Genomic DNA, 18,652 nt, shown 5'->3' on the forward strand with positions numbered 1-18,652 from the left:
CACATACCTGCCGAAACCTCAATCTTATTGATAGTCCCAACTAGAATCAAAGCATTTAGTTATTAACTGGTTCGCCAACACTTAGTGTAAGTTCTATTGATTCTGATCTCCTCTTGTTGAAAGCGCCAATAGGATTCAGATCCATTTGTTGTTGTCAATTGCCATAAAGTTGGCTTCGACTTCTGGCAACCCTCTGAGAACGGGAGACCTTCCAGAATCCCTGGCCATCCGCTGCCCTGCTCAGGTCTTGTAAACTTCAGGCTTGTGGAATTGCTGGACTTTGAGGAAACTCCATCATTATAGCATGCCTTAATGGACTGAGAATCCACAATGGCATGATTCCTTCCATTGGCTGTACATATATGTTTCAGCAGATCCAACTGACCATAAAGGCTGTCAACTTTTTTTGACTTGTGTGATGTCCGTTCCAGGTACCGGAGTGGCATTCGAGGGCATATGAAGGCCGTTGTGATGGATTTGCTTCGACAGTACCTGAAGGTGGAAACCCAGTTCCAGCATGGTAAGTCTCTAACGTATGACTTGAGTTTGTCATGAAAGGTGAAGATGGACAAAGTGTAAAAGAGTAGCACATCTTGGCTCACACCTTTTCTTATAGTAGTGGATGGGAATCATCACCAAAGGTTGGTGGCCGGCAACTCCCCAAAGCCCTATCCAACATAGACATTGGTGAGGAATGCTGGGTCTTGCAATCCAGCAACAATTTACATGCTGCAGTATGGAGCTGGACCGCCAGATGGCAGCTTTATACCGATGTATTACTTGAACCCATTCTTCTATCCTTATAAAGAATTGGCAGCTTGAGAAAACAGTTGAACGTTTCCGTTTAAAGCTGGACGGCGGCCTCCTTTTAAGTCTTTCCCATTAACACTTGGAGAGTAGAGGGAGTGACATTTACACCAGGTCATACTCTTCCCAGTATAGTACTGGAATAACATCCCAAATCCACAAAACAGTGCTATCTTTATGGGGACAACCAAAATGTACGTACTACATGATGTATTTTTGGCATTTTCATTGATCCAATAAAAGCATTGTGGATTAGGGATGTTATTGTACTTTGCTGTACAACAACTGGTATTCCTTGGCAGTCTCCCATCCAAGTGCTAACCAGGCCTGATCCTGCTTGGCAATCTCTTAATCGTTTTGGTGTTCTGAATCTTCCAGTATCGCCGTTGAACGCCAGATGGCAGTAATATACCACACAGCTTTTGACATTCTCAATTTGTCAAGAGGCTTCTTGCACACCTTTGCCATACACCCTGGTTTTTTTATGTTTGGTTTACTCTTTTAAGAATTGGGAGGTTGGTTTCTACTCCATTTCAGGACAACAGGTGACTTTGCAATGGAAAATACCGCATTCTCACATTGCAATAAGGTCTGAGATGGAGCCGATCCCTAGTTAAAGTTGCAGACAGGTAGTTTGCAGTCTTTTTATCTTTTGCTTGTGTTTATGCAAACATGAGTCTATTTTCAGCTATGCTTGTTGGCACATTAATTGTAGCCCAAAACATAATGTACCCAGCTCTCTTTAGGTGTTGGATCTGGCCTACTCATTGCATTAGAAAGCATGCCTTGTGGGCATCAAGCTGTACATTGACATTTTGATTCTTTTTTCGGCTGCAGGCCACTATGACAAGTGCGTCTTTGCCCTTCGGGAAGAGAACAAAAGTGACATGAACACCGTCCTCAACTACATCTTCTCCCATGCCCAAGTCACCAAGAAGAACCTCCTTGTGACGATGCTTATTGTAAGTTCAGCCATAGTTCTGCTGTTGCAGACTCTTTTAAACTCATCCCTCCATATTTGCAGATTTCGTTATTCACAGACTTGATTAATATGTTCTGTCTGGGAATATCTAGCTCCTCCAGTGCAACTCTGTGGTCAACCTTAACTAAAGATTGCATGGAAAGCCCTAGTGATTCCTAGAGAGAATACTCTACTAGGCCTTTGTAGCTCCTCCAGCGCAGTTCTATGGTTAGTGTCTGTCGGATGTTGACCACAGATTTGCACCAGAGAACCTAGAGATTTCTAGAGAAGATACTCTACTAGACCTTTGTAGCTCCTCCAGCGCAGTTCTAGGGTCAGTGTCTGTTGGACGTTGACCACAGAGTTGCATTAGAGGACCTAGAGATTCCTAGAGAGGATACTCTACTAGGCCTTTGTAGCTCCTCTAGCGCAGTTCTAGGGTCAGTGTTGCTCGGACATCTGACCACCGAGTTGCGCTGGAGGACATAGAAGCTTCCTAGAGAGGATATTCTACTAGGACTTTGTAGCTCCTCCAGCGCAGTTCTATGGTTAGTGTCTGTCGGATGTTGACCACAGATTTGCACCAGAGAACCTAGAGATTTCTAGAGAAGATACTCTACTAGACCTTTGTAGCTCCTCCAGCGCAGTTCTAGGGTCAGTGTCTGTTGGACGTTGACCACAGAGTTGCATTAGAGGACCTAGAGATTCCTAGAGAGGATACTCTACTAGGCCTTTGTAGCTCCTCCAGTGCAGTTCGATGGTCAGTGTCTGTTGGACGTTGACCACAGAGTTGCACCAGAGGACCTAGAGATTCCTAGAGAGGATACTCTACTAGGCCTTTGTAGCTCCTCCAGCGCAGTTCTATGGTCAGTGTCTGTCGGACGTTGACCACAGAGTTGTCCTGAAGGACCTAGATATTCCTAGAGAGGTGTCCTCTCAGATAAAACCATAATGTTTTTGTTATTTGCGGTTTTTCCATATTCATGAGGGTCTTGTGTCTCTAACTCTAGCCAATATGGAGGAACACGTGTACGTTCCAAATCTTTTTCCACCTGACAAGCTTCCAACTTGATAGCTGGAGTATCCCAAAACCTTATACTGGCATTCCATGTTTAAATAGTGCCATTTACCAACTGGTGCTGACTGTTCAGGTTCTATGAAGTGGCTCTTCATGTTATATCAGACCTGTGGTTGCTGCTCTGACCATTCGGCAGAGTGAGAGCATCTGATTTTAGGTGTCGTGAAACTCAAGGAGTAAAGTGCAAAGCCAGGTTTGTCCATATATATATATATATATATGCACATACAACAAACCCAACACAATATCCTCAATTCAAATAAAGTGCAGCTTGTCACCCACAAGACTCAGTGAGTGGTGGAAAACCTTGGCGTTCCCAAAGAGCTTCCTAGCTTCGAGGTTGTCCTGGGGTCCTTTGTTATCACAGTCTTGGATCGGTCGCCGCTTTCCTCTCTTGGCTGTTCAAAGGAGACGGGGGGAAAACGGCGATGCACCTGACTCTCTCCGCATTCCCAAGGGGCAAAGGGAAGAAAGAAATTTGACTTCTTGTAAACCAACACTTGAGTGGAGAAAAATGCCTTTTCTCCGGGCGTGTGGGGAGCGTTAACGTCAGGATTGATGGCATCCATCATCGTCCGCGTCACGCTTTGAAAAACGCTAATTAATGGAGTTGGGTCTCCCAAGCCGCCAGCCCCTCTCTTTCCCCCCCTTCTCTCTTCTTTTTCTTGGCGCTAAAGACTTGTCGCCAAAAACATGGCTTTGCCAAGGCAAAAAAAGAAAAGCAAAACATCTCTCTTTCTCTGTCTATGTCTCCAAGAACAAGCTGGTAAGCCACAGCTACCCAAACAGTCATGGCTACCCGAAAGGTATAAGGACCTTGGGTTTTCTCTCCTTTCCTCCTCCTTTCTTCCTCCACTCTACCTTTTCCTCCTTTCTTTCTTTCTTTCTGGTATGTGGTGTGATTGTAAGTAACGCTTGCCTTAAGAATCTCATTATTTGAACACGGAGCCATATATTTCCTCTGAGAATTCTGGAGTAGCTTTGAGCCGGGGCTGTTCATTTCTCAAGTAATCATGCCGGCATGATGGAGAGAGAAAATGGCAGCTGTTCGCAGCTCAGGCCTTCAATTTTCTTCAGAGTCCAGTCACTCAAGTGTGTAATTACATGGGGGGTGCCGGGGAGGCGTTAGGCCTTGTCAAAGAACCCGTTTGAGGCTTCGCCGCGGCCGCCTTGGCCAATCGGGGGGTAGGCCGCAGCCGCTGGAACGCCGCCGCCGCCGCTTTGTTTTGCTCTTCTTGCCTGATGAGTTCTTCTGGCGAAGAAGGGACTTTCAACTTCTCCTCTGTTCCCCCCACGCTGGGGATCACCTCCGCGCCTCGCGAGGGCTTTTTTAAAAGCGAGACGGGATTGACTTGTCTCTTTCCATGACTGGGACATGGGCCAGGCCCACAAAGAGACCCACTTTTGGGTTGCCAGGGTGCAAACTTGGAGAGGGCTCCTGTGCTTTTGACGGTCGAGTAGACAAAGAGGTTTCCGGCAGGCGTGTGCGACAAGCAGCCAAGATGACTAAATGGAGGCTTTTGTATTTCGGTACATCATGAGGAAAAATAAAATACACTTGCCCCTCTATATTTGCTAGGGTTAGGGGTACAGGACTCCCGGAAAAACTGCAAATAACAAAAACACCATGTTTTTATCTGAGAGGACACCGCTCTAGGAATCTCTAGGTCCTCCACCGCAACTCTGTGGTCAATGTCCGACAGACACTGACCATAGAACTGCGCTGGAGGAGCTACAAAGGCCTAGTAGAGTATTCTCTCTAGGGATCGCTAGGTCCTCCGGTGCAACTCTGTGGTCAACGTCTGACAGACACTGACCATAGAACTGCAATGGAGGAGCTACAAAGGCCTAGTAGAGTTTTCTCTCTAGGGATCTCTAGGTCCTCCGGTGCAACTCTGTGGTCAACGTCCGACAGACACTGACCAAAGAACTGCGCTGGAGGAGCTACAAAGGCCTAGTAGAGTATTCTCTAGGTCCTCCAGTGCAACTCTGTGGTCAACGTCCAACAGACAGTGACCAAAGAACTGCGCTGGAGGAGCTACAAAGGCCTAGTAGAATATCCTCTCTAGGAATCTCTAGGTCCTCCAGCGCAACTCTGTGGTCAATGTCCGACAGACACTGACCATTGAACTGCACTGGAGGAGCTACAAAGGCCTAGTAGAGTATTCTCTCTAGGAATCTCTAGGTCCTCTAATGCAACTCTGTGGTCAACGTCCAACAGACACTGACCCTAGAACTGCGCTAGAGGAGCTACAAGTGCATAGTAGAGTGTTCTCTCTAGGAATCTCTAGGTCCTCCAGTGAAACTCTGTGGTCAACGTCCAACAGACACTGACCATAGAACTGCGCTGGAGGAACTACAAAGGCCTAGTAGAGTATCCTTTCTAGGAATCTCTAGGTCTTTCAATGCCACTTTTGGTTAAAGTTGACCATAGAGTTGCACTGGAGGACCTAGATGTTCCTAGAGAGAACATATTAATCAAATCCGTGAATAATCAAATCCGCAAATATGGAGGGATGAGTGCAATTAGAAAAGATAATCATGCTAGGAAAGGTAAAGGTGTTAAGGAAAAAGCAACATGGGACATACAGTAGTGAAATAAAACTTGTATGTGAGAGTCAGAGTGACTCAGCAGAAGCCAATTGAGAACCACACAGGTGTGAATGGTAAAGCAATTAACAGGTCCTGAATGCCAAGGACAAGAAGTGCATAGTGAATAATTAGACACACCTGACAATTGTTAATTGGTCAAGGCTGAGATGATGAAATCATTAATTGTGGGATGAACAAGGAGAACCAATGGGAATGATGTACACGCCTACTGGGTGGAAACAGAAAACAGTAGGTGGTACCATGATATGGCTATAATAATGACTATACATCCCAGTGTATTGTGTGGGTTGTAGTTGTATTGGAGAGTGAGGAGTTGAGTATTGTTTGGAGCTGTGTATATAGTAGAATAAAGTAGATCTTTTATATAAGACGACTGAGTTGTCTGGTGTCTTGGGTGAAGCTACAAGAACCAGCAGGACCCTGGTGAAGAAGGGTGAAGACTTCTGTGGAAGCAAGAGTGAGAAGGCTTGGAGAGTTTGTCGGGGTCTTCAGCCTGTTCTCTGCAACTCTTGCAAAGATACAACAACGGGCCAAAACTGGTCAGCGTGGTGCACAACCAGGTGGTGAGTTCCAGGCCAGTGATAGAAGAGCCACAACTCCCATCTGGAAGTTGGTACTGGAAAGAGAGGAAGACCGCATGCCGATGCATAAATTCATGGTCTTGGATTTGTTTTTTATTTTAATTAAATTTAAACAACGACAACAAGAAAATAAAACAGGAAGGGAGCCTGTTATACTTTTTGTAGGAATGAGTTCCAGAGATAAACCCACACTTCTAAAAACCCGTCCTTTCAAAAACCCAGTGTTTCTATGAGGCTGTTGGCTTATCCCCCCTTCATTTCCTCTACAAACAGAACCGTATTACAGTTGCAGTCTATCCTTCTTATTCTTACTTTATATTACGTTGTTTACTTGCTCATAGCCTGCTTTGTAAAGCTGAAATGCTTCCCTCCGCTTCATGATAATTATCCTGCTCCATAGGGATTGTAAAGTAAGATAATGAAATTCTTTGGGTTGAGAGGATCGGAGGAGGAATGAGCGAGGTCCAATTAAAAGAGAATGATGCCGCACACATATAGTCTTGCTCATATCTTTATCTTTGAGGATCTCGTCTGGTTCTTCGTAGTTGCCTTTCCAAGGCCTTGCACCAGGTTTTGGCTATAACCGTGGCCTATTTTAAGTGGCCCTTTTTGCAAGAACGAACGGAGCGTCGCTTTCTGTGCTGCTCTTTATGTGAATTAATTCCGGTTATTATAGGGCCACATGGTCTCCAGATGTTGTTAGACTGCAACCCAAATCAACCCATGCTGGAGGAGAAGGAAGATGGGAGATGAAGTCCCATAAAGCCTGGAGGGCCACACCTTTCCCATCCCTGGTTTATTGGGTTTCTTTTGACCCTCCCTTGGAGCTTTTTTGACCCTCTCTGCCTTTTGTAATCTGGTTTCAGTGGATAGACACATCTCTTGGGTGCAACCTTCATAGCACTGGGACTAAATCTGTTGTCTTCCTCTGTTTTTGCCTTCCCCAGGACCAGTTGTGTGGCCGAGATCCAACCTTGACAGATGAACTCATTAATATTCTGACGGAGTTGACGCAGCTGAGCAAGACCACCAACGCCAAGGTGGCATTGAGGGCCCGCCAGGTGAGCTGTTCTTCCTTTCCACTGGATACACATAGACACTGTCATGATACTGAGACCAGATTGCAATGAGCAACATCACTACTTCTCCTCTCCTTCTCCGCATGCCTGATAGCCTTCTCATTCTTGTTGTGAGTTCCTGCATGGCAGGGGGTTGGACTGGTTGGCTCTTGGGGTCTCTTCCAACTCTTGATTTGATGCATGTCTTCTCAGAGGCAGGTCCCACTGGAACCTACTCCTAGGTGTAGAGGATTGATACCCAGGTCATGCAATCCTGGCTATTTGGACTTCCATGGGTTGCTCCTGTACTTAAAAACGTACCTCTTGGTTGTTGCTGAGCGGTTCTTCTTTGCCAGGACTTTACTTTCAATCAGTCATGCTCTTCAGGCCACCTTCTTATATGCCAGCACCTGGAATAATGAATTAACAAACTGGGGAGAAGGTATGGTTTGAAGGAAAATTGCAAATATAGCATCCTAGCCATTAAATGTCAGGCCTGCAACTTAACAACGGTGAATCAACTGTCCCATTTTGGCAGGGACTGTCCCAAGTAATCCTCTGCCGTCCCACTTTTTCAGCTATGTCCCGGTTCCTGTCTTCTCACATCTCCACCTTTGTCCTCAGCATGCATTTGTTACTGCAAACTGAGTTCGATCTTGGTTAACTCAGCAGCAGGAGAGAGGGCAGAGTGTTGCAAACCCTATCCTACTTTGTCTGTTCCTCCTCCTTACTAACTTTTGCCCTCTTGACCGCACTCTGATGTCGGTTGGCCGCATATATCCCAGTTCCCATCTGGGCAATGTTGGAAGGGTATGCTTCCTTCTCTACCTTTCTCTAGGGCAGTGCAACCTTTGCTTGCCATCCGAAGGGCTGTGGTCATTGGGAAAAAGGGACACGTCCCTCCAGTTGGTTTGACGCAGGGCCCCTTGCAACAAGGCAGGCGACGTGGTCCTCAATTCAGCCGGGGAATTGAAAAGAGGAGGCCGCGATATCTGTTACCGCCAGTCCCCTGGGGTCTGGTGGAAATTATGATTATTTTTTTCCCTTGGACCGGAAATAAAACCTTAATTTGTGTCCTTCCAAGGTTACCCATCTTGGATTCCAATTTAAATACTAGATGCACACCTGGAGTGTGCGCTCCTTAAGCCTGGCTCCCTCGCCTTAGTGGCTCATCTATATCATTAAAACAGGGACGCCGGCTGGGCGGGTGGGATGCAAAGACGGATCTAGTTGTCTCACCATAATCCCGCTGCCCTGGAAAGCTTGTCCCCCCCCCCCCCCCCCCCCCCCCCTTCCCTCCCCCCCCTCGGTGCTCTCGCCCAATTTCCATTTTCAAAAAGCAAAGGGGTTGGCGTCTTTGGGGGCGGGAGGAGCGACGTTTGCCTCTTCCCCCCTCCTTTTTGTTTCTCCTTTCTAATTCCACTGCATGAGCACTGCAAATGAACAGGCGTTTGAAGCTGCTCCGTGACCTTTTCCGTCTTCCCCGAATTGCAACCCGTGCCCTTGGCCTATTCAGAGTCACTGAACCCTCTCCGCCGCCTGTTCTTGCAGATGTCTTTATCCTTTCCTGCCGCTGGCATGGCGGCATTTGCTCTTGCCCTCCTTCTCCATGGACGGTTTGGGGCTTTCCCAGTCAAGGTGGCTCTTGGGAACCAAATGAAGAGGTAGTAGTAGTAAGAGCAGTAGGAAAACAACTTAACTGTGTATATTCACATATACATAACTCTAGATATTTACATCAAAGTGACCCAAAAAAACCTGGGTCGACTTATCTGTGGGTCAGTGTAAGTACTGTGCTACAACTCAAGAGTGTAATCTATCATGGAAGGACTGATCCCCCCTTCGTTCTCTCATTCACCCAGTCTTTAGTATGAGCAGTTATGCCTACCAGGATTTTCTAAGTTCTTTGGCATTGTTTTCCTCTCCTTCGTCCTTTAGGTCCTTTGTTACATGCCCCTAAGTTTTACCCTTGATCTATCCATGGGTCATATCAACATTCATCATTTTGGCCCCAAAACCGGTACTTACTATTATCTCTATCATTAGTCCACAATAGGTGGTAGTTTGGATCCATTTTCTGGGTGGGTAAATGAAGGTGCAGAGAGCTGCCATGCTTTAAGGTTGCATTGTCTTGCCCTCCGCACCCTCCTTTAAAGTCACTGTGTGTCGCCTTGAAGCTTCCAGTTCTACATTTTAGTCTTCTAGCCCGGTCTCAAATAACCCGCTGTGACTTTCTGAATGTCTGCCTAGGTCCTCATCGCTTCTCACTTGCCCTCCTACGAACTGCGCCACAACCAGGTGGAGTCCATCTTCCTTTCGGCCATCGACATGTACGGGCATCAGTTCTGCATTGAAAACCTGCAGGTAAGCATGCTTCTAACATACCCTTTTCACTTTGGGAGTGGGAAGGACTTATTTTAGCACACTTCTCTAATTCCCATCGGCATAAAATCAGCGCAGAAGCAGAACACGACACATAGGGAGACCGGAGACCTTGCTGGCTAAATCAATATTTGGAATGAGAATGAGGATGGGTATAGTTTCTATTACATTTTGTATAATTTGGTGTCTCCCATCCATCCTAGTCCTGAGTTGTTTACCCAAAAAGACCTGGAAATGGGGAGGTAGATGCAACAGAGTTTGCTCAGCTTCATGGACCAGAATGCCTACCTGTTCGTATTGGTCCTGTTTCTAACTTATTCATTCTTTTCTTTCATGCCATGAGGTCTAGACAAGATTTCCGCATTTACTACTGACATACATTGGCCAGAATGCACCCATTTCCCCATCCCTGCTTTTTCTTTCCTGCTTATCCCTTGATACGGTGGGGTATAAAATGGGCATAAACCAAGCCTTTGCCCGTACTGTGGGTTGGCTTTGTCACCAACTTTGAGGAACCGAACAAGAAAGTCAAGCTCAACGGTTTCAAAGTGTTACCTCTCTTGTCTCCTCCATCCCTTCCAGAAACTCATCCTTTCGGAGACGTCCATCTTTGATGTGCTCCCGAACTTCTTCTACCACAGCAACCAAGTGGTGAGGATGGCAGCTCTCGAGGTAGGAACATGAACTGCTTTGCTCCTTTTGCTTCTGTAATACTGGTTTACTTTGTCCTCTCTCACCCCAGGCATCTCATGTAGTAGCCCTTTCCATTTTATAACTGTATTACATTGTTGTACCAGGTTCTTTTCCAAGAAGTTGCATTCTTTTACCAGTGGTACCTTCTACCACATTAAAATAGGCACAAATTTCCTTATTTTGCCTAACTTACTTTGCTTAGTTAAATGGGATAGCACTGTGTCAAAACCAAGACTGTGGGATGTCTCCTTATGTCACAAGGAGATGATGATGTTAGGCATGATACATTGAGGATCAATCGCAATTGCACAAAGTGTCCCATTCGAAAGTATAACATTTGGAAGTACATATGTATTCATGCAAAGGCACATACGTTTTTCAAGCCAATGCTCTCGCTCTCAGATACAAACTGGAGAAGAAGGGCCAGGCCTTGATACTCCTAATATGATTTATTTATGAGAGCACTCCAGTATTTGGTTGTGCTTAATGTGTTTAAAGTCTAACTGCCCTTCCTTAATGGTAGATTTGAAAATCCAGAAGGTGTGATAAAGTTATCTCTAGTTATATTTGCCTACGGTGAAACGTCGATCACAGGTAGAATGAGGTGATAGGATTTTAAGATGGCGCATATATATATATATATATATATATATATGCCTGTCCCTTGTTTCCACTCCACCAAATGCCTCTCAGGAAGTAGACCGAAGTCTACAAAAGCTCATGCTGCCAATTTCTTTCTTTCAGTCAGTCTCAAAGGGGCTACAAGATCTCTCTACATGATAGAATGTTGTTGCTGGATTGAAAACTGGAAATGGTTCCTATATACATAAAGACGTAGAAGAGAGGATTTCGGCTTGCGTTGCTTTTTATGCAACAAGCAACACCTACTGAAATTCCCTCTTCTAGGCAACCATTGAAGGTACAGGAGCCTTCTCCACTTTTCCGTGTGGCCACACTGTCTGTGTCTTAGTCCTTTATGAGAGAGCTACGGTCAATGCCTTCCTTCGCTTGTTTGCCTCCCTTACGTGCGTCCCCTCTCCCCGATTCCAGGTGTATGTTCGGAGAGCATACATCGCCTACGAGTTGAACAGCGTCCAACACCGCCAGCTGAAGGACAACACGTGTGTGGTCGAATTCCAGTTCATGCTGCCCACTTCGCATCCAAACAGGTTAGGCCTAAAGGCGGGCGCCACTGGGGTGGTTTGGTGAGAGGAGCACTGTGAATGGTTGTGTGATGGACAAGGCGGGGGGAAAAGATGGAGTTTTGTATTGTTTGCACTCTGGGTAGCGTTGACCGGTGGTGTGATACATTGCGTACTTGCAAATATGGAAAGTAGGGTGTATGGTAATAACAATCCATGGTTTTGCAGTCTTCCTCCCAAGTCACTGTGAAAACAGTCTCCTGCCTCTGTGCCCCTCTCAGTTGGTTATAGTGGGCAACCCATGTGGTTACAGGTAATATATGTGCTGGAATGATCATCTAGACCAGGGGCAGGCCATAATGGGAGGTTAGGAGGGGCAGACTAGTCCCTTAGGAGACCTGGGGGGCTTACACACACCCTACTACAAAAACCCCTACATTTTTTGGCTCCAGATTACCCTCGCAGCCCCCTCTGGGAGGGCATTTACATTATGTTCTTAGCCACCCTTTTAGGCGCATGAGAGGCCTTTTCCCCCAAACAGAAAGTGACCGGAAGCCACTCCTGGCTTAATGTTTAGCTTCCAATCACCTTTTGCTAGATCTACTAGGAGAGACATATCTTTTACTGATCAGTGGTATAGAAAGAAACTACAAAACAGAGGTGTTGTTTCATGACAGTTCTTTCAGCCATGCCAATGTGGATTGAAATCGCTTCTGGAAGCTTTCCTCTCCATCGGGAAGGAAACTATGGGTCTTAATTGTTTGTGCAAAATCGAGCCTTTCCAAAATACTCGGGGATGTACCTATGTATGTTGTGATGGTAGTGGGAATCAAAATGAAGGCATCACCCCTCCAAGTGACAGTTCTGCCCCTCGATGAAATTTATCCTCAGACCTCAGATTGTGGAGAATTAGACACTGGACTTTTATATTCTCCGTGTTTTTGTATTTCCTTGCTAACTTTGCCACCAGATGCGAGGGCTTCCATATATCCTCCTTTCTGCAACCAATGTGAGGACCTCCTCCTGTCCCACTTCTGTGGGACATTGTCCGTCTTTGGGACTCTCTCCCTTGACTGCAGAAAAATGCCCCAAATACCCCAAATAGGAAACTCAGAAGAGGCTGGAAATCCACTTTTCATTTTGCAAAACGTTCCCACTTGAGTACTATTTGGGGAGAATGGCAGGACATTGATACTGCCTTTGCAGCCTCATGCAACCCCACAGCTATACTTTCCCTCATCTGCTCCAAATCTTTGGGGTGTGAGAGCCTTCCGAGTTTTTTAAAGCGGTCTTCATGCGCAAGGCAGGGTTGGCATATGATCACAAAAGCAATACGGTGGGGGCTGTGTGTGAGCTATTTTGATTTGGGAACATGCCGAAAAGAGACGACGACAATTCTTGTGTCCAGCCGCTGGGTGCCACTGTTGATCCATAACCGTTTTGGCTCTTACGAAATGAAATAAACATCGGTCGAGAACCCACCAGCTCTTTTTGGGGGGCAAAGTGCCCTTTTCTTCCTCCTTTGTCTGCTTAAGTATCCGTCGCCTTTTATTTCATCCTCCTCCTCATTTTACGTTGGCCGACGAGGCCGGTCTCGGTTCATTGAGAACCCATCAGGACAAGCCGAGAAACCCTCCCCTGTTTCGAAACCTGGTTTGGACTCCTCCAAGCCCAGCTGCACAAAGATCTCTCCGCGATGCTATAAACGGGCCATTGAATTTGGCCTCATCTGTTCTCTCCGTCTCGACAATATTTGCAAGTAATTGCCTGCTATTTTGGGGGGGCTCCGTTTTCTATGCTTCTTAAAAAGTAATAATCATCTTGGATTCCTTCTTCAGCAATCTCAGCGGTTCATTCTTTCCTCCTGTCCTTTCCCCCTTTGCGGTTTCATTGATAGCGTCTCCCTTTCTTGGTAAACTCCTATCACTTTGGTGCATCATTTGATCAAAGATTTTAATAATTGCCTCCTAGCAATCTAGTAGGGCAAACGCTTAGCTGGAGAATCGGCACCTATTGGTTATAACACGAGCTGTCAGATTCACCTTTGCTAACTTGGGATGCTGGTAGAAGAAGCGGTTCGGAGGCCGAAATGCATGTACAGCACATATGGCAAGGCTGAGAAAGCGGACCGTCCCCAGCAGTTTCTATGGGGGAGTGGACAGGATCGAATCGTGGCAGTATTTTATGTTCTGTTGCAATCTAAGAAACTTTCCTACTGATCTGACTGCTGACCTTAAAGTTTTATAGACCTGTACCCAAAACACTAAACGTACCCACAAGGGCTATCCAGTCTGACCCCCTGCCATGCAGGAACTCTCCATCAAAGCATACCCTTGGCATCATAGTATATAACTCTTGCTTGACGGGGCAATGACAGATTTGTTGTCCCTTGCGCTCTGGCTTCTGTATTTGCTGCAGGCTTCCATCTTGCCTAGGAAACTAGAGGCTACATGTGAGCAGGTGTTTCACCACCCAAAGGCAGTGCGGTTTAGTGCTTTGTGTACTGAACTACTACTACTACTACTACTACTACTACTACTATGGTTTATTTATATTTCCTGCACCTCCCTGCGGATCGAGGTGGGATTATAACATAGATAAAATTACAATAGAAATTGTAAGGCTTAAAGAGACCCTGTTTCAAATCCCTGCTTGACCATGGAAACCCGCTGGAGACCTTCAGCAGGTCACACTTTCTTCTTCTTTGGAGTCTCCTTCTTTGGAGGTTTTCAAACAGAGCCACCGCCCTCATCTATATCAATGCCTAGGACAGTGATGGCGAACCTATGGCATGCGTGCCAGACGTGGCACTCAGAGCCCTCTCTGTGGGCACACATGCTGTCGCCCTAGCACAGAGTTTGCCAGAGTTTCTTACTAGGAAGCCAGAGGGACGTGGCACTTTGCAATAAATAAGTGGGGTCTGGGTTGCAGTTTGGGCACTCGGTCTGTGAAAGGTTCACCATCACTGGCCTAGGGACTACTTAGAATCGAAGTACAAAGTTAGAAAGGACTGGAAAAGCCAACTAATCCCAAGATGTGCCATGCAGAAACGCACAACTAAAGCCCTTCTGAAAGAGGGCCATCCAACCTCTGCGTAAAGGCCTCCAAAGAAGAAGGGCCCACCATTTTCTGAGACGGTCCATTTCATAGTAATTGTAATTGTAAAAGAGTTTTTCCAGTTAAGACGTTCTTAATGTTTAGGTGGAATCTCATTCCTTGTAATTGGAAGCCATTGATTCACGTTCTAGTCCCCGAAGCCACAGAATACAAGCGCACTCCATCTTCTGCCTTCAGGTATTTGAAGATGGCTATGGTCTCACCTCTTAGACGTCTCTTCTTCGTGTTAAACATGCCCAGCTCCATAGGGCTAGGTTTTTAGACCTTTTTACCATCTTGGTCTTGCTCCTCTGCCTACATTTCCCTTATGTTCTTCCACAGTGTTCGTTGCTTTAACTTCTGCTGGTTCTGGCAGAAAAGAAACAAAACATGCTCCAAAGAGTGCAGGAAGCCTTCTTCAGCCGCTTACCTGGCTTCTGAAATTTCAGCCTGCAAACGGTTTTGAATTAAATTCCAGTCAACTTTTCACAGATGTGAAGTCTAGAAACATATTCTCTTCTTCAAAAATTAAGAAAACAAAACAACAGCTTCAAAACAAATGGAAGGCAAAGGCAAACCCCCTCCGAACAAAACCAAGGAAACCCCTTGATAGCTTTAGGGTTGCCATAAGTTGGAAGGAAAATGCATAGGTTTCCCTTCCTTTAGCGCAAGACAGAAAATAGGCAGACACTGTTATGAATCTTAGGCTCTAGATTTGGCAATCTATAGGTGCCAACCAGGTTATATGTCCTTATTTAATGTATATAGATATAGGTTTTTGTGGGGTTTTCGGGCTCTGTGGCCGTGTCCTAGAAGAGTTTGTTCCTGACGTTTCGCCAGCATCAGACACTGGCATCTTTCTTCTTTCTCTGAAGATGCCAGCCACGGGTGAAATGTTAGGCATAAACTCTTCTAGAACATGGCCACATGGCCCGAAAACCCCACAAAAACCTATGGATGCCGGCCATGAAAGCCTTTGATATATAGACATTGTAATGGTATGTAAACATGCCAACTAAAATCCGTCTGGCCTATAACACTGTGCCATGTCAAGCTGGACACGGATCCCTCTCCTCAGCCAACCTTGGCCTTGTAGAGAAGCCAAATAAGTGGAAAGCATGCTACTACTTCAGCCGTCGCGTTACTCCGTGGGAACCTGCGCGTAAGATTCAAATATCTAGCGAAACAGATACATCTCCGTGGGCCTAAGTTGTTAGCAGCATAGCTATCGCTCCATCAATCATGGCTCTTGATGGGAAGCCAGCCCTGGGGCCCGGTGGCTCTTGAGCCCTGCAAAAACCTGGAGGGAAGAGTGGGAACGTATCATTAGGGCACCCTTGGGGTCCTCGCTCTTTGCTGCCAAGGGGTGGTATGGGGCCAGAACGCAGGCGACGACTTGGGACACCTGTCAATCCCTGCGGTTCGGTGCCGCGGGTTTGATGTTAAATAAGCCGCAGGTAGCGGTAATTTTCCTGCCCACTCCCTTGGCTTGCCTGCTTGCGAGAGGGCAGAATCCCCCAGCAGAGCAAAGGAAAGGGGATATTTGAAAGGGGGCAGCCGGCGGAATGGAGCCGGGATAATGGGATGCAAATTGGGAAGCCGTGTGGGGACAGATTCAAGTGGGGACGGCATTCAAAGCAAACCTTTTTCCAGGCGTCCTCGGGAAGCCTTTGTGCGCTCTGGACACCTTCTAGCTGGGATTTTTATATTTTTAAGGGGTTGGCTGGGGTAAACGTATCCCCCAAAAGTGGCCTTGTGCCCCACAAAAGAGCTCCCCTTCTCCAAAGTTGTTCATATTTAGCAACTTGGAAGCAAGATTGAGCTCCAGGTATTTTGCTGCTCCCAAGCGACCGCATGCAATGGTTTAGTGCAGCAACGCAAATAAAGTTATGGTTCGGAGTCACCACAACACGAGGGACTGTATTAAAGCCTCACGGCATTAGGATGGTTGAGAACCACTGGTTTAGTGGAACCATTGTGGTGGGTGCACACAGAAAGGTATTTAAGGCCCAGGTGCGTATTGCAAGGGGTCCATCCTTCAGGCTATTTCCACACATGAGCAAATCTTCACAGAGAAATCTGTATGGGACTTGTGTATGGGATTTCACCTGCAGTTTCCTTGTGGATTGCCACATGCAATGAACAAGCATTGGGCTTCGGAAGGACATCATCATCATCATCTTAGTGTGTCGCTACACATCTGGGTATAGGTAAAGTTAGGTAACACAACAGGCCATACAGGATTGCAGCAAACATTGGTGACTGTCTTCTCTTCCCTTGCTTCTCCCTCTCACCCAAGCACTTGGGTACATCAGGAATTTTGCTTGAGTAAGATACAGCCAGGTGCGTAGGTAAAACCACAGGCGTCCTGAAGCTTGCGTAAAAAGTCCATACATTTGCTGACATGGGCTGGAGCCCACAAAAACATGCGGCAAATAGTCTGCATGATGCCCAGGGGCTCTTGGGTTTTCAGCGCAAGCTGCGATCCTTCATGTAAGTGGCCTATAGAGGAAGGCTAGAGTTGAGAGGAAGAGTACCCAGTCTCTGGTCTTGGCGTGTGTTTTTGCTTTCCGCAGGTCTAATTCTTAAATATGAAAGGGTGATTTCCCTCACCAAGCTCAGGCAGGTTTATCACTTGAAGAGGGGGGTCTTTTTCCTCTTTTCTTTTTCCTCCTTCCCTTGTTCCTTCTCCTTATGCTTAGGCTGGAGAGCAGAGCCAGTTAGTTCTGGTGCTTTTGGAAGGACCAGTTTTGAAAACCGCCTTGCGCTCTGGAGACGCTCCTGGACTGTGGGCCTCCCTGGTCACCCTTCTGCTTTTCCATTCTGATGGTCCTTCTGAAAAAAGATAATCCATTTTGTCATCTTGGTGAGCTGCACATGATCCCCGAATGTTATCCCCCTGAAAGCAGGGGCGAAGCTGAGCCCATCCTTTTTAAAACCTTACACAAGGAAGAATTTGAACCCTCACAATCCCATGGACCATGTGGGGGACTGGACTACCAAGGGACATGGTTCTTAAAGGCAGATCCCACTGGTCAATGGAGGCATCTGGCCAAATATCTGGACCATGTTTGCCTCATTGCTTATTTATAACCTATATTTCCCCACTTCTCATCCTACGCGATCTTGTATAGGTTATAACTGTAAGCTTGCATAATGTATTTTGTGCTCTTTGGTTGGCCTAATAAAAACCACAGAAACATGGCTCGGCAGGGACTAGAAACCAAGGAATATAAACCTCTGCATAACCTTTGGGGAAAGCCAGAGTAGCGTAGTGGCTTGAGCATTGGACTATAACCATGGAGGCCAGGGTTCAAATCCCTTCTCGGCCGTGGAAACCCATTGGCCGACTTTGGGCAAGTCAGACTCTTTCATATCTTCGGATGGGATGGAGGGACGGTGGCGTTATAAAGATGAAGAGACCGTCGCAGCGTTTTGAGGTCTGTCTAATCCATTTGGAACCTGGTCCTTCTATGTGAACTCTGGAATAGAGCCCAGGGTACATAAATATCTTCCCCTTGCCATGTTCCCCGATCTCCCCAGCTTCCAAGTTCTGGAACACTTCTCCCCTCCTTCCAGCTTTCTGCAATGCATGATCCCCTTCATCTTGGCTCCAGCTTATCCCGGCTATACAATGGGCGCACCTGCTAGGCTAATGTCTGTAAAGGCAACCTGATTTATGCATGTGTGAGTGAAGCCTTTGAGATAATCTAAGGATAAGAGGAGAGCGGGTGGGAGAGCAGCGCCACGAACCAGTGCCACAGACTGCCTTCTGTGTCTCCACTGGTTTTGCTTTCAATGCTGTTTTGGGGAAACTAAAAAACAGGATGCACGGAAGCGGGAGGAAAAAGGGGATGGTTTTCGAACTGCCCAACTAAAGATGCATCTCTTTGGAAGGAAGGCTAGCCAGTGCGCTTTTTATTTTATATGGATTAGGTGGAATCACACAATGAAGAGGGCTCCAGAGCCAAAGGTGGTGCAGAAAGTTAACTCTGTCTATCTCAAGGGGAGGTACAAATTGAAAAAGTCTACACATTACAATAGCTAGTGTTTCCTATTGTTTTACATCATACCTTTCTCAGTCTGCACCAGGGAAAAGGGGCATGTGGCTCTTGAGATGGCGTTGGACCACAAAGCCTGTCTTTCCTAGCCATGTGCAAATTGCACGGAAACATGGGAACATCAGTTCAACAGCGTCTGGAGAGCCACCCTTTCTCCATCCTTGGTATACAGGTAACATT

The 18,652-nt window shown here is 46.5% G+C and overlaps 2 protein-coding genes across 2 annotated transcripts in view; one reads left to right on the plus strand and one right to left on the minus strand.

Annotated features, from left to right (window-relative positions):
* Positions 1 to 18,652, minus strand: part of SHPK (sedoheptulokinase) — a 938,822-nt gene that overhangs the window by 486,612 nt on the left and 433,558 nt on the right. The window lies entirely within an intron of this gene.
* ACACA (acetyl-CoA carboxylase alpha) overlaps positions 1 to 18,652 on the plus strand; it is a 121,833-nt gene that overhangs the window by 26,518 nt on the left and 76,663 nt on the right. The window contains 6 exon segments of the mRNA XM_042442393.1: positions 432 to 520; positions 1,645 to 1,769; positions 6,988 to 7,101; positions 9,349 to 9,462; positions 10,063 to 10,152; positions 11,224 to 11,342. Of these exon segments, the coding sequence (XP_042298327.1) occupies positions 432 to 520; positions 1,645 to 1,769; positions 6,988 to 7,101; positions 9,349 to 9,462; positions 10,063 to 10,152; positions 11,224 to 11,342 (651 nt within the window).

Source organism: Sceloporus undulatus, chromosome 11 (genome assembly GCF_019175285.1).
Source record: "Sceloporus undulatus isolate JIND9_A2432 ecotype Alabama chromosome 11, SceUnd_v1.1, whole genome shotgun sequence".
In the NCBI taxonomy this organism is placed as follows: Eukaryota; Metazoa; Chordata; class Lepidosauria; order Squamata; family Phrynosomatidae; genus Sceloporus; species Sceloporus undulatus.